Source organism: Octopus sinensis, unplaced genomic scaffold (genome assembly GCF_006345805.1).
Source record: "Octopus sinensis unplaced genomic scaffold, ASM634580v1 Contig08889, whole genome shotgun sequence".
Lineage (NCBI taxonomy): Eukaryota > Metazoa > Mollusca > Cephalopoda > Octopoda > Octopodidae > Octopus > Octopus sinensis.
Genome location: NW_021831404.1, coordinates 183,232 through 200,114, shown reverse-complemented (window position 1 = coordinate 200,114; position 16,883 = coordinate 183,232). Strand labels below are relative to the sequence as shown.

The 16,883-nt window shown below is 39.0% G+C and overlaps 1 protein-coding gene across 3 annotated transcripts in view; it reads left to right on the top strand.

Moving 5' to 3' along the window:
• The window catches only part of LOC115228013 (sorting nexin-24), a 42,136-nt gene extending 27,596 nt beyond the window's left edge, over window positions 1–14,540 (top strand). Inside the window, exons 4-7 of one of the 3 annotated variants that reach the window (XR_004997160.1) lie at window positions 5,025–5,113; window positions 9,721–9,815; window positions 13,106–13,298; window positions 14,493–14,540. Coding sequence is in view for 1 of the 3 variants with exons in the window: in XM_029798687.2 (XP_029654547.1) it covers window positions 5,025–5,113; window positions 9,721–9,815; window positions 13,106–13,182 (261 nt within the window). In the remaining 2 variants the exon portion in view is untranslated. Of the gene's footprint in view, window positions 1–5,024; window positions 5,114–9,720; window positions 9,816–13,105; window positions 13,406–14,492 lie in introns of those variants that run through there. The other 2 variants (XR_004997161.1, XM_029798687.2) reach the window with 2 other exon arrangements.
• The last annotated feature ends 2,343 nt before the right edge of the window (window positions 14,541–16,883 follow it).

Sequence of the window (16,883 nt, the reverse complement as noted above, 5' to 3'; positions counted from 1 at the left end):
GCTGGATCTGGCTTGTTTGAACATAAGACAGGCAGCATATTTTGGCTGGATATAGCCAGATCAAATATTAAAGAGTTAAACAATCTTTTATGATTTTTTTTTTTATATCAAATTTTCTGTACATGGCTTCAATCACAGGAATCAGAGCAGTAGACCACTTGGGAGCGCAGCCATGTTTCTTGTGTTTTAATGTTGGCATCTTACTCCAGGGTGGGGTAGGTGGGATGTGGGTTGTGAGGTAGGCGGGAGATTCTTTTCCTCCCATTCACTTCCTGCCATGCAAAACTAGAGCAAAGCACACTGGCTCACAAACATCCTTCTGCACTGTCTCTCAGTGCTATGGAAAATGCTTAGGAGACATTGGCACATACACACACACACACACACACACACATCTGTGAGTTCTTGCATTCTGATATTTAACCTCACTTTTTACACTTTCGTAATGATGATGATGACGATGATGATGATAATAATAATAATAATAATAATAATGATAATTCTTTCTACTGTAGGCACATGGCCTGAAATTTGTGGGGAGGGAATAAGTCGATTACATCAATCCCAGTTTTTCACTGGTACTTAATTTATTGACCCCAAAAGGATGAAAAGCAAAGTTAACCATGGTGGAATTTGAACTCAGAATGTGAAGATGGACAAAATGCCACTAAGCATTTCACCTGGTGCGCTAATGATTCAGCCAGCTTGCCATCTTAATAATAATTATTTCTACTCTTGGGTATAAGGCCAAGTGCATAACTTGTACTTATTTCATCAACCTTGAAAGGATGAAAGACAAAGTCGACTTCAGTGGAATTTGAACTCAGAATGTAGCAGCAGACAAAATACCGCTAAGCATTTCGCTTGGTGTGCAAACAATTCTGCCAGCTTGTCACCTTAATAATAATAATAATAATAATGATAATAATAATATAATAATAATCATCATCATCCTTTCTACTATAGGCACAAAGCCTGAAGTTTTGTGGGAGTGGGCAAATCAATTACACTGACTGCAGTGTTCAGCTGGTTCTATTTCATTAACCCTCAAAAAATAAAAGTCAGTCAATCTTGCCAGAATTTGAACTCATAATATAAAGACATGAAATGCCACTAAGCATTTTGCCTGACATGCTAACGATCTTGCCAGCTTGCTGCCTTAATAATAATAATAATAATCATCCTTTCTACTAAAGGCACAAGGCCTGAAATTTTAAGGAGAGGTGACTAGTCAATTACATTGACCGCCAGTAGTTGACTGGTACTTATTTCATTGACCACAAAGGGTGAAAATCAAAGTCGGTCTCAGCAGAATTTGAACTCAGAAATACTGCTAAGCATTTCACTCAGCATGAATAATAATAATAATAATAATAATAATAATAATAATAATAATGATAATAATAATAATGATAATAATAATAATAATAATCCTTTCTACTAAAGGCACAAGGCCTGAAATTTGTGGGGAGGGGGGACTGGTCGATTACATCAACCCCAGTGCTTCACTGCTACATAATTTATCGACCCTGAAAGAAGGTAAAGCAAAGTCGACATTGGCGGGAAAAGGATTAAAAATAAAAGAAGCTGCATCTATTTGCGATGGATGCATGAATGTAATCTGAGTTCAGGTATGGATTTTGCTCTGAAGTTACAATGGGGGCAATGATGATTTCGATTTTGTCTGGGATTGGACAAATGTGTCTGTTGATTGTAGAATATAATTCAATCTAGGCTAGTGGTTCCTAACCTGGGGTCTGCGGACCCCTGGTGGTTCGCAAAGGTAGTACTGGGGATCCATGAACTAAATGCAAAATTTCACATATATATATATATATATATATATATATATATATATACACATAAGGATAAGCATATTAAAAGGTATCTGTGGGAAAGCTCATTTAACCCTTTTGCCAAAACCGGCTCTGGCTCTGTAGTATAAATGTCTTGTTTTCATAAGTTTCTCATTAAAATATACCACCAAACATTAGTCACAATTTATGTTCCTAACACTAGCTTAATGATAACAAAGTTATTTTACTAAATTCTTTGTTATATTTAAAATAATTGAAAGAAACACAGAGCATCTCAAAATGAATGCGGTAACGAAAGGGTTAAATAAAAGGGGTCCTTAGTAGTGAAAAGATTGGAACCACTGATCAAGGCAATAACTTTCTCAAGATGTTAAGCCCTAGGGATTTTAGTGATTACCGTAAAATCCCATGTAATTTATGCACTTTTTTCGCAAAAACAAAAATTAACTTTAAGGGTTGCGTAAATTAGATGAGTAGATCGTTTCCAGAATTTTTTTTGTTGTAGATGACATACAAAATGTAAACATTTGTACCAGAAGTTGACTCAAAATGCATTCATCCATCAGTCTAAGAGAAAGTGCTCTGAATTGACCATGCTGTGTAAACACACCATGGCTTTGAAGGAGTAAATCAACTTCATCATCATTGCCATCATAATCGTCATTTAACATCTGCTTTCCATGCTGGCATGGGTTGGATGGTTTGACTGAGAACTGGCAAGCCAGGAGGCTGCATCAAGCTCCAATCTGATTTGGCAAGGTTTCTACAGCTGAATGCCCTTCCTAATGCCAACCACTCCAAGAGTGTAATGAGTGCTTTTTATGTGCCACCAGCATGGGTGCCAGACAGGTGGCACTGGAATTGGTCATGCTCGAATGGTGCTCTTTACATACCACTGGCACGGGTGCCAGTTAGGCGGCACTGGCATCAGACACAACTATGATTTCACTTGGTTCAGTAGGTCTTCACAAGCATGGCAGATTGCCCGACAATTGAAGGGTGTTTTAAATGGGTCAGTTATGCGACACTGCCATCAGCCATGGCTACAATCTCACTTGGCTTGCCGGGTCTTCTCAAGCACAGCATATCTTCAAAGGTCTCATCACCTGTCATTGCCTCTGTGAGGCCCAGCATTCGAAGGTCATGCTTCACCACCTCATCCCATATCTTCCACAGGTTTCCTCCACTGTTCGAGTGTAACACTTCTTCATACAGCTATCCTCATCCATACACAACACATGACCATATCAGCACAATTGTCTCTCTTGCACACCACATCTAATGCTTCTTATGTCCAACTTTTTTCTCAGAGTGCTTACACTCTGTTGTTTATGCACACTGACATTACACACTGAGCGGAGCATACTGGTTTCATTTCTTTCAAGCTTATGCATGTCCTCAGCAGTCACAGCCCATATTTCACTGCTGTGTAGCATGGCTGTTTGCACACAGGCATCATACAATCTACCTTTCGCAAGAGGACTTTTGTTACCAGCAGATTTAGGGACTCTCTGAACTTTGCCCAGATTATTCTTATTCTAGCAGCTACACTCTCAGAGCATCCACCTCCACTACTGACTTAGTCACCTAGGTAAAGGAAGCTATCAACTACTTCTAGTTTTTCCCCCTGGCATGTGATGGAAAATGTTTTCTATACATCTTCAGTGTTTATTGCACCTGTGCATCTGCCACACACACAAGAACTATCTTCCCAGTTAACTTTCCTTTGATATTGCTATACCTCTTAGGTCCATAGCTTGCACTGGGTACATCTCATGGAGTTTCTACCTATGCCTTTTCTACAGATCGTGCTGTGCCATCTACCTGAAGGAATTTATGATTTATCTGCCTTCCTACTTATTTCTTAGAGGCTCAAATATTTCTCAGACATATTTGAACTAGTACCAAGTTTATATATATATGGCTGTGTGGTAAGTAGCTAGCTAACCAACCACATGGTTCCGGGTTCAGTCCCACTGCGTGGCATCTTGGGCAAGTGTCTTCTGCTATAGCCCCGGGCCGACCAATGCCTTGTGAGTGGATTTGGTAAACGGAAACTGAAAGAAGCCTGTCGTATATGTATATATATATGTATGTGTGTGTGTGTGTTTGTGTGTCTGTGTTTGTCCCCCCAACATCGCTTGACAACCGATGCCGGTGTGTTTACGTCCCCGTCACTTAGCGGTTCGGCAAAAAGAGACCGATAGAATAAGTACTGGGCTTACAAAAAGAATAAGTCCCGGGGTCGAGTTGCTCGATTAAAGGCGGTGCTCCAGCATGGCCGCAGTCAAATGACTGAAACAAGTAAAAGAGTAAAGAGTATATATATATATATATAGACAGACAGACAGATCTGCTGATGATTTCATTAGTAAAGGTGTAAGATTGAACTGATACTGGAGTTTATTTTCTTTTTCTTTTTTCTTCATATCTGTGTCATAATGGAGAATATGATAGTGAATCCTATCACATCAATACTAACGATGTATAAATAGCAAGATCTCTTCTGTCAATAATATGTCAGTAATGAGGTTTCTTGTATCAGTGACTATAGTATGTCGGTAGTTAGGCCTCTTACATCAATGTCACTCGTGTAGATGGTAATGTCTGTTTTGTTAATAATAGTTGTAGTGAGGCCTCTTATATCATTGTCAATAATGCATGGGTAGTAAAGTTTTTTTTTTTTGTTGGCTGTGTGCTAAGTAGCTTGCTAACCCGCCACATGGTTCCGGGTTCAGTCCCACTGCGTGGCATCTTGGGCAAGTGTCTTCTGCTATAGCCCCGGGCCGACCAATGCCTTGTGAGTGGATTTGGTAGACGGAAACTGAAAGAAGCCTGTCGTATATATGTATATATATATATGTATGTATGTTTGTGTTTGTCCCCCTAGCATTGCTTGACAACCGATGCTGGTGTGTTTACGTCCCCGTCACTTAGCGGTTCGGCAAAAGAGACCGATAGAATAAGCACTGGGCTTACAAAGAATAAGTCCCGGGGTCGATTTGCTCGACTAAAGGCGGTGCTCCAGCATGGCCGCAGTCAAATGACTGAAACTAGTAAAAGAGTAAAAAGAGTAAAGAGTTATGTTATTGTCAATAATATGAAATAGCAAAGCCACTTATGTCATTGAATTATATGTTGGTAGTGAAGTTTTTTTTACAACATCAATGAAAGTCAAATACTAATGCTTCTTTTCTTCTTTTACAGACTGTATGTCAAACCACCAGCAGCAATGGTTACATTCCTCCGGCATTGTTCAATTTCTTAGAACTGGAGCCATATGAACCTGGCTTTGAGTAAGTAGCAGCATTTCAAATCATCATCATCATCATAAAATACTTATAGTAATAACCGTTTCTACTATAAGCACACAGCCTGAAATTTGGCGAATGAAGTTAGTTGATCACATTTTCAAACTCCACCCGTCTAACACCTGTGGACAAATTTACAAAGTCAGAAAACAGCACAGCTCCCATGACTTTAGGAAACATTTTTTCACGCTGAAAGTTGCTGAAGCATGAAACAAACTGCTGGCATCAGTTGTTAGTTGTTGGAGCACTGCATCCTTCAAAACTTCCATGCTTTCTGAGATTCGCCGACACTACACCTGATTTTCTCCCCTCCATACACACACAAGCATGTATCTGACTCATACATTGTTCGCTTTCCAGACATTTGTACATTACTGCATATACTTTATATGCACTTTCTGACAAGTTGTGGTGCACCTGAGCACTGTATACAGTAATTTCATTATATTAACCCTAGTGCTTGACAGGAACTTATTTTATTGACTTCAGGAAGATGAAAGGCAAAGTGGCCTTGATGGAATTTGAACTCAGAAAATAAAGTTGGAAGAAATTACCACTAAGTATTTTCTCTGGTGTTCTAATGATTCTGCTAGCTTGCCACCCTATATAATAATAATAAAAAAAAATAAATAAAAAAAAAAAAAATAATAATAATAAGGCCTGAAAGTTTGAAGGAGAGGACTAGTTGCTCACATTGCCTCCAGCATTTCACTGGTACATAATTTATCAACCCCTAAAGGATGAAAGGCAAAGTTGACCTTGGTGGAATTTGAACTCAGAATGTAAAGATGGGTGAAATGCCGCTAAGCATTTTGCCTGGTGTGATAACGATTCTGCCAGCTCGCTGCCCTTTTAGAGATTTATTATTAATATTATTATTATTATTATTGTTATTAATATTATTGATAGCAGCAAACTGGCCAAAATGTTGGCATGCCGGGCGAAATGCTTAGCATTCTAAGTTCAAATTCCACCGAGGTCAACTTTGCCTTTCATCCTTTTGGAGTCTATAATTTAAATATCAGTTGCATACTGGGGTCAATCTAATCGACTGGCCCCCTCACTAAAAGCTTTGGAGGCCTTGTGCCTAGTGTAGAAAAGAATAATAAATCTTTAATCTTGGCACAAGGCCAGCAATAACATCAACCCCAGTGTTCAACTGGTACTTATGTTATCAAGCCAGAAAGGATGAAATGCCAAAGTTGATTTTGTCAGAATATAAACTCAAAACATAAAGAGCTGGAAGAAATTATGCCAAGCATTTTCTTCAATATGCTATCATAGAACTGGAGCCATATTTGCTAAACATTTCCTAAGCAAATGGGATGATCATGTCCTCATATTTTGTGGCTCTGTGCTAATTTGGAAATTCAATATTGTATACAACTCTGACTAGCATTGCAAAGCAAAAAAGGTACACATTCCTGACTAGTCATGACTTTGATTTGGTTTCAACTCCTGATTGAAGCTTTCCTCATTTGATGCCTGCTGCGAATACAATTTGGAAGAGATTGAAAATCTCATGTCTAGGTTTTTGTTATTTTTTACTTTCTTCTTAATCCCTTGAATTTAGAATATTAAAAAAAGAAAAAATATGCTGGTACTACATCAATTTTCTGGTACACTTGGTTCCAAAGCCTTCTTGGATAACTGATTTTTTTCCAAACTAGAGTGAATTCACTCTAAATTAAACAAATATTAAATTTACTTAACCCTTTAGCATTTAAACGGGCCATATCTGACCAAAGTAATCTACCTGTATTATCTTCAAACTGGGCAGATCTGGCCTCTCACACTTACCTGGCAATATTATTCCAGAAATAAACAATCATGTCATTGAAATTCCATATCAATGTAAATAAATAAGCAGCTGTGATACCAGTGCCAGTGGCACATAAGAGAACTATCTAAACGTGGCCGTGCCAGCGACGCTCCGACTGGCTTGCGTGCTGGTGGCACGTAAAAAGCACCATCCGACCATGGCAGTTTGCCAGCCTCGTCTGGCACCTGTGCCGGTGGCATGTAAAAAGCACCCACTACACTCATGGAGTGGTTGGCATTAGGAAGGGCATCCAGCCATAAAAACATTGCCAGATCAGACTGGGCCTGGTGCAGCCTTCTGGCTTCCCAGACCCCAGTTGCACCGTCCAACCCATGCCAACATGGAAAGCAGATGCTAAACGATGATGATGATGATGATGATAATGATGATTAGACTCTTTATTTGATGTTGCTCCAGTTCATTCAGTTGTAAAAATGAGTTGCAACATCACTGGTGCCAATCTGTATTGGCCTTTGCCTTTCCCTTGGATAACATCAATTGTCTGGAGAGGGGAGGCTGGTATGCACGGGTGACCGTTGATCTTCCATAAACAACCTTGCCTAGACTTGTGACTCAGAGGAGAACTTTCTAGGTGCAACCCCATGGTCATTCATGACTGAAGGGGGTCTTTACCCTATACGCCATGTACATATAATGGTGTGGAGAGAGGAGGCTGGTATGCATGGGCAACTGCTGACCTACCATAAACAACCTTGCCCGGACTTGTGCCTTGGAAGGTAACGTTGTTGGTGCAATCCATGGTCATTCATGACCGAAGGGGGTCCTTTTCATTTACCCTTACATTTGACCGAGAAATCTAACTGCTAAAGGGTTAAATAATTTAACAAAATACAAGTACTTGTACATAACTGATGCATCATCATCATCATCGTTTAACGTCTGCTTTCCATGCTAGCATGGGTTGGACGATTTGATTGAGGTCTGGTGAACCAGATGGCTGCACCAGGCTCCAATCTGATCTGGCAGAGTTTCTACAGCTGCATGCCCTTCCTGATGCAACCACTCTGAGAGTGTAGTGGGTGCTTTTATGTGCCACCGGCACTAGGGCCCAGTCAGGCGGTAATGGCAACGGCCACGCTCAAGTAGTGCTTTTTATGTGCCACCTGCGCAGGAACCAGTCCAGCAGCACTGGCAACGATTTTGCTCCAATGTTGTTTCACATGCCACCAGCACAAGTGCCAGTAAGACGACGCTAAGTGGATTAATACTGTACTGTGCAAGATACCAATAAATTAGTCTGGCAGCCATGGGAATTTTAAGTTCCTGTTGGGTAAACTTGTATGGATTATAAAAGTTTCTGGACCAGTATTTGTGACAACTTTTTAACATGTGCTAATTTAGTGATGACCTCTAAAAGTCTAATTATATTGCAAATGCAGATTAAAAAGGTTTGAATGTCACCTTCTCGCCTTCTTTTAAATTTGCAGCATGCTGCTTAATTTGATAAAAAAAAAGCCCCACAAAATGATGGATTATGGCACAACCCTATCCTAACTCCAATCATGGCAAACACTACAAACTCTCACTGTCATCTAATCTAATCTCCACAAATTACTGATTTTAAAACTTTAATTCTGTTTACTGTAAACCAGTGATTCTCAATCTGGGTCCAATATGACCCTTGTGGGCCCATGGAAGATTTTGTTAAAATTTATGTGCAATAAACTGGTTATGCTTCTACAATAGGCACAGGTGTAACTGTGTGGTAAGAAGCTTCCTTCCCAGCCACATGGTACCAAGTTCAGTCCCACTGCGTGGCACCTTGGACAAGTGTGTCTCCTTCTATTGCCTTGGGTTGACTAAAGCCTTGTGAGTGGATTTTGGTATACAGTATCTGAAAGAAACCCATTGTATGTGTGTGTGTGCGTGTCCTCATCACTCCTTGACGACTAGTGTTGGCATGTTTGTGTCCCTGTAACTTAGTAGTTCGGCAAAAGAGACCATAGAATAAATACTAGGCTTTAAAAAAACGTAAACCCTGGGGGCAATTTGTTTGACTAAAACCCTTCAAAGTGGTGCTCTAGTATGGCCACACTCAAATGACTGAAGCAAGTAAAAAAATAAAAGAAAGAATAATACAGAAAACTTTTAATGAATTTTTTAAAATGCAATTCCTAATCTATATATATAAAGCTGAAGTTGTCTGTGTGTGGCAGGTTTGGTTGCCTTCAACTAATACTATCTCCTCCGAGACCTTGCGGGGCAAGTTGACCAAAATTGAGAGTATGATAGAAGAAGGCTTGCTCTTCATTCCGTAGAAGATAAAATTCAAATCAGACCATGTTAAGACCAAAAATTATTTACATCAAAAAGGTGCTTTTTTTTCTATGAAAATCCCTATTTTTTACGATATTTTGACTGCTGTGCCGCCATTTTTCGGTGTATTTCAACCAGAAAAATGTTCACTTAAAGAGAATAACAAGCTACATAATGCAAAATTTTTACTTTTCAAAAATTCCAATTCCAGCGGGTCGAAACAAAGCCGAGCAATGCCGGGCGATACTGCTAGTAATTATTAATTATAAAAACATAATGGTATTTTTTAAAAGCACCAAATGGTTATAGGAGTCCACCCGAGTAAAATAACAATCAAAAGGGTCCATAGGTAAAAAAAATGGTTGAGAATCACTGCTGTAAACCTGAACCTTAATTCTGTTCCCTGCAAAACTTTCTCAGTAAACCTGACCAATACAAAAAATATCAAACCCCAATCCTTATAACTTGATTATTTCCTATCTTCATTTTGAAGGTCTGTGGACCATATGCTCCAGGAACCTGTCCTATGTTCCCACAAACCAATGGTCAAGTTTGAAGAAGATGCCTTTCTGTACGATACTAACAAAAGTAAGTTCTGTGCATTCGTGTTCTTTTCTTGATTTTCTCTTTCTTTTTTCCTTCTCTGCTCCATGCTGTCTTTCCCTCTAGCTATTTCTCCTCTTGCTCCCTCTCTTTCTCTCTGCAGTCTCCTTCCTCTCACTCTGGGCTGTTGCTCTTTCTCTCTCTGTTATATCTCCTTCTGCCTTCTCCCTAGCTATGCTATAGCTCCCCCCTTCCCTCTTTTTCGCTGTGTTATCCCCCTTCCTCCCCTTGCACTACCTCTCTTCTCACTCTCTTTCTCCCTCCCCCCACCTTTTTCCTACTTTCTTTCTCTTCCACTCTGTGCTATATATATGTCTTTCTCATTGTCTGTGTTATTTCTCCCCCACCTCTGTTTCTCTGCACTATATCTCTCCCCCTCCCTTTTCTCTGTGCTCTCCCTCCCTCTCTTTTGCACTATATCTCTCTCCCTCCCTCTCTTTTGCACTATATCTCTCCCCCTCCATTTTCTCTGGGCTCTCCCTCCCTCTCTTTTGCACTATATCTCTCCCTCATTCCTTTCTCTGGGCTCTCCCTCTCTCCCTCTTTTTCTCTGATTTAGCATTCCTCACTCTCTTTCTATGTACTATCTCCCTCCTCTCTCTTTTCCCTCTATCTCCTTGAGAGTGAATTTGATAGATGGAAACTGCATGGAAGCCTGTTGTATGCATATGTATGTGTGGTTGTGGTTCAGCAAAAAAAAAAAAAAAGCAGTAAGTTGTAGACTTAAAAAATAAGGCTGGAAGTTCATTTGTTTGACTAAACGCTTTGAGTCAGTGCTCCAGAATGGCTGCAGTCCAATGACTGAAACCTGTAAAATATAGAAGATATTTAATATCCACAACTGCAAAAGACTTTATTATTTCTCCTGATTTTATTTCTAGGTTAGTGTAAGTTTAAAAAAAATGTGTAGATGCAGGCATGGCTGTGTAATAAGAAGCTTGCTTTCCAACCACATGGTTCCGGATTCAGTCCTGCTGCCTTGCACCTTGGGCAAGTGTCTTCTATTATAGCCTCAGGCTGATCAAAGCCTCATGAGTGGATTTGGTAAACGGAAACTGAAAGAAGACCGTCGTATATATATATATGTGTGTGTGTTCCCTCATCACCGCTTGACAACCAGTGTTGGTGTGTTTATGTTCCTGTAACCTAGCAGTTCAGCAAAAGAGTCTGATAGAATAAGTACTAGGCTTTAAAAAAAATAAGTCTTGGGGTCTATTTATTTTCTTTTTGCCCACAGGAGGCTAAAAATAGAGGGGACAGACAAGGACAGACAAAGGGATTGAGTCGATTTCATCGACCCCAGTGCATAACTGGTACTTATTTAATCGACCCTGAAAGGATGAAAGGCAAAGTTGACCTTGGGGAAATTTGAACTCAGAACGTAACGGCAGACGAAATACTGCTAAGCAGTTCGCCAGCATGCTAACGATTCTGCCTGCTCGCTACCTCTGTCTTGGGATCTATTTATTCAACTAAAACCCCTCAAGGCAGATCTCCAACACGTCCACTATCAAATGACTGAAACAAGCAAAACAGTGAAAGAATAACAAAAAAACTTTATGACAAAACCCTAGAAAATAATTATTCATTTTATTTTATGGGAAAAGAGAAAAGCTTCGTTTTTTTAACTAAGCTTTTTCTTTTTAATGTTGAAGCATTTAAAATATACAATCCTACTGTTTGGGGGGGAAATTTATCTCATCTAACAACAGTTTTAAATGCTTTTTGCTGTTGGAAGATTTTCATAGTAAAGGATATGCAAACGTCTGTTTTAAGCGCTCAAGAGTTACCTACCTTTAATTAAATGAAGTAACATCACTTACCCTAACAAAATGTGAAAGCCTGTTTGGCCTCGGGGTTTAGTGTTGTGTTCGGGATAATAAGAACGTGGGTTCGATTCCTGGACTAGGCGGCATGTTGTATCTTTGCTCCATTTTATTTTGCTCCAGTCTACCTAGCTGAAAATGACTACCAGCTTATTGATGATACACCCATCTCTCTATATGGAGGACCAAGAAAATGTCTGTGTTTTTGAAATTACATAGACATTTAAGACAATTAGCGAAAGCACGGCAGATGTTACCAGTTCATACTCGTTTGTGAGTGAACTCTATTCTTGACATAGCAAACGACTTTCAATATTTAGATGCTTTAAGGCGGCGAGCTATCAGAAACAGTAGCATGCCGGGCGAAATGCTCAGCGGTATTTCGTCTGCCGTTACGTTCTGAGTTCAAATTCCGCCGAGGTCGACTTTGCCTTTCATCCTTTCGGGGTCGATTAAATAAGTACCAATTACGCACTGGGGTCGATATAATCGACTTAATCTGTTTGTCTGTCCTTGTTTGTCCTCTCTGTGTTTAGCCCCTTGTGGGTAGTAAAGAAATAGGTACTTCGTCTGTCACTACGTTCTGAGTTCAAATTCCGCCGAGGTCGACTTTGATGTACAGATTATTTTAAAAGGCGGCAAGCTGGCAGAATCATTAGCACGCCGGGCAAAATGCGTAGCCGTATTTTGTCTGCTGCTACGTTCTAAGTTCAAATTCCGCCGAGGTCGACTTTGCCTTTCATCCTTTCGGGGTCAGTTAAATAAGTACCAGTTACGCACTGGGGTCGATGTAATTGACTTGATCCATTTGTCTGTCCTTGTTTGTCCCCTCTGTGTTTAGCCCTTTGTGGGTAGTAAGGAAATAGGTATTTTGTCTGTCCTAACCACTGGGCCATTGCACCTCCCCATATATATATATATATATATATATACACACACACAAATACATGATGGGCTTCTTTTCAGTTTCTGTCTACCAAATCCACTCACAACAAGGCTTTGGTTTGCCTGAGGCTGTAACAGAAGACACTTGCCCAAGGTTCCATGCAATGGGACCGAACCCAGAACCATGTGGTTGGGAAGCAAGCTTCTAACCACACAGCCATACCTGCAGCACTCTTTGTATTGTTGACGGGAGGTTTGGCTGTTTAGTTGCTACTGTAGAGCCCGAAACAAGGTGAAATCTCTTGATCTGGCAGTTCCTGTGGTGATAGCAGATGATTCTCATCTGTCAGTGATATAAATCCAAGCACTTTTAGTGCCACAAGTCCATATGAGAAGTCCTCTCAAGGTAAATAACACAGCATTCCGTGTTCTTACACAACCTCCAAGTTAAGTTGAACATAAAGCTTGCCATTCCTTATTAATATTGCTTTTTATTGCTATTAATTATAATATTTATTTATTTATGTATGTCTATTTCTAATATTATTTCCTTCTTTTCTTCAGCGTTGCTTCCAGATACCATTATCTCAGGTGTACATCTTGGACTATATTCCACTGAACACGATGCCACAGTTCGGTAGCTTACCATCACATGCAACATGAACAGACTGCTTTTTTTTTTTTTTTTAATATTCTTTTTGAACTCTGCTATTTTGTATAAAAATGCAATTCATTTCTCAACCATTATTATTATTATTACTAAGGCAGCGAGCTGGCAGAATCGTTAGCACGCTGGATGAAATGCTTAGCAGTATTTTGCCTGTTGCTCCAATTTGAGTTCAAATTCCGCCATGGTAGACTCTACCTTTTCATCCTTTTGGGGTCGATAAATTAAGTACCAGTTATGCACTGGGGTTGATGTAATCGACTTAATCCCCTCCTGTAAGCTGCCCTTGCAGCAAAAATTTGAAATCATTATTATTACTATTATTGGCCGAATTGATGGAGCATCAGACTAAATACCTTGCAACATTTAGCTATAGCCCTTTACGTTCCGAGTTCAAATCCTGCCAAGGTCAACTCTGCCTTTCATTTTTCCAGTGTCAATTATATAAAGTACCAGTCATATACTGGGGTTGATATGACTGACCATCTCCTCTCCCAGTCATCAAATTTTCTAGTCTTGTACGTTTTCATAACGATTCATTGTTATTCTTGTATATATGAATCTAAGACATTCATCCAGAGGTTTTGGGGTTTTTTTTTTTTTTTGCATTAGAAACAGTTCTGTGCATCTCAGGAGACACATATAAATATTGGGATGGTTTTCTCTTTTTTAAAAACTGCTTTCTAGCCTCTAACAACCTTTACAGACCTTGATATTGCTACTTTCGTAGAATATGCCAACATTTAATGCTCTTTGGTAAGTCTGTTGATGTAGCAGCTGTGTATAATTTTTTTGTTACAGTCATACCACATCATTTCATTCAAACAACATTATTATTGTATTATTATTGTCGACTTTGCCTTTCATCCTTTCGGGATCGATTAAATAAGTACCAGTTAATCACTGGGGCCGATGTAATCGACTTAATCCCCTTGTCTGTCCTTGTTTGTCCCCTCTTTGTTTAGCCCCCTGTGGGCAATACAGAAATAGTAATAATAATAATAATAATAATAATTATTATTATTATTATTATTATTATTATTATTATTATTATTATAGCAGTGAGCTAGAAGAATCATTAGCACATCTGGCAAAATGCTAAGCCACATTTTGCCCATCTTTCCATTCTAAGTTCAAAGTCCGCCAAGGTCAACTTTGCCTTTCATCCTTTTGGGGGGTCAATAAAATAAGTACCTGTTGATCACTGGGGTTGATGTAATCGACTAACCCCCCCTCTCCAAACAGGACTTGTGTGCCTATAGTAGAGAGAATTATTATTGTTGCTATTATTATTATTATCAAGGCAGCAAGCTGGCAGAATTATTAGCACGCCAGACAAAATGCCTAGTGACATCAAATTCTGCTGGAGTCGATAAATTAAATACCAAATGAAACACTGGGGTCAATGTAATCGTCTAGTCCCTTCCCACAAAATTTCAGGCCTTGTGCCTATAGTAGAAAGGATTATTATTATTATTATTATTATCATTATTATTATTATTCCAGCTCGTAACATCCTGTATTCAAATCCTGCCAAACTTAAATTTTCCTTCCGGTCTTTTGAATTCAATAAAGCAGATTACCAGTCAAGTATTAGAGTGGATTAACTCCACTACATCTCAGTTCCCACCACATTTTTGGTTTTGATCCTATCTTAGAAATCCTTATCATCATCATCATCATCATCATTCTCGTTATCATAATATTTTCTCATACTTTTATTATAATTGTTGTTGAAGCAGTGAGCTAACAGAATCATTAGTTTGTCAAACAAAATGCTTTGCACATTTCTTCTGAGTTCAAATTTCCCTAGGGTTGACTTCACCTTTCATCCTTTCAGGGTCAGTGAAATAACTACCAGTTGACCCCTGGGGTTGATGTAATCGACTAGCCTCTCCACACAAAATTTTGCTTATAGTAGAAAGAATTATTTTCTTAATTGTTACAAGTAAAGAGACGTGTGGCAGATGTAGTAGAGTGCTGGACAAAATGTTTTTCCATTTCTGAGTTCAAATCCCTCCAAGGTCCAGTTGGCTTTTTATTTCACTGTCAGAGGAAACAGAACATTGTCAAGCTCCTGATCAACCCTGATTTAACGGACCTATAACCATAGGTTTTCCAGCTAAGAGTATTCCATTGTTTTGTATTTTATAGTACTATTATGTCCAATACTCTTCTTTTTGTAAGATGGCAGGGTGTGATTTCAGGAAGGTTAGATTGCTGGTTATATAGCTGGTTAATGAACCACATAACATCTCTCATATCAACTCTCATCAATTATTCTTACGTTCAAAGGCATTCAAGCTGTGACCATCCTGTCTTATATTTCAAGCATAGTCTACCTAGAGCTACATAATTCAATGCATCCTTCCTTCTTTTACTTTTTATTTTTATTTTTTGTCTTTAAGATGATAAGATGTGATATGAGAGATATTTCGTTGTTGTAGTATTTATATCAAGTGAAGGAAGGGTCCACATAGTACAGGTTTCCAGACAGAGAGATTGAGAGAGAATTATTGATAAAGTAGTTCAACCAGTAATATACTGGAGTTTTATTTTACTTGGCATGTATACACTTGCTGTATAAAAATTATCTGGCTTCATATCTGCTTAGAAAAAAAGTGCCCATCATTATTAGTAGTAGCATTATTGCTGTTATTATTATTATTATCAATAATAATAAGGCGGTGAGCTGGCAGAGTTGTTAATACGCTGGACGAAATGCTTAGCGATATTTCACCCATTGCTACGTTCTAAGTTCAAATACTGCTGAGGTTGACTTTGCCTTTCATCCTTTCTGGGTCGATAAATTAAGTACCAGTGAAACACTGAGGTTGGCCCCCTTCTGCAAAATCAAGTGGTCCCCTCCCGCAAAAGTTCAGGTCTTGTGCCTATAGTAGAAAGGATTATTATTATTAAGGCGGCGAGCTGGTAGAATCGTTAGCACACTGAGCAAAATGCTTAGTGGTATTTTGTTTGCTGCTACGTTCTAAGTTCAAATTCCGCCGAGGCCAACTTTGCCTTTCATCCTTTTGGAGTTGATTAAATAAGTACCAGTTACACACTGGGGTCGATGTAATTGACTTAATCCTTTCCTCCAAATTTGAGACCTTGTGTTTCCAGTAGAAAGGATTATCATCATCATCATCATCATTATCATCATCATCATTATTATTATTATTATTATTATTATTATTATTAAGGTAGTAAGCTAAGGAATTGTTAGTGCACCATATGAAACACTTTGCATTTTTCTTTCAGTTCTATATGTTCAAAGTTCAAATGTACCATGGTCAACTTTGCTATTCACTCTTTTGAGGGTCAATAAAATAAGTGTCAGTCAAGCGCTGGGGTTGATGTAATCGGCTAGTCCTCTCCCACCAAATTCTAAGCCCTGTTCCTACAATAGAAAGCATTATTATTACAAAGGTGATGGGCAGAACTATTTGCACATTGCAGAAAATGCTTACCAGCATTTCGTTTGTCTTTACATTCTGAGTTCAAATTCTGGTGAGGTCATCTTTGCTTTTCCTCCTTTCAGGGTTGATAAAATAAGTACTAGTCAAGCACTGGGGCTCATGTAATCACCTAGTCCCTTCTCTCCAAAATTTTGGTCCTTGTGCTATAGTAGAAAGGATTATTATTATTATTATTATTAGCAGACTGGAACCTGGT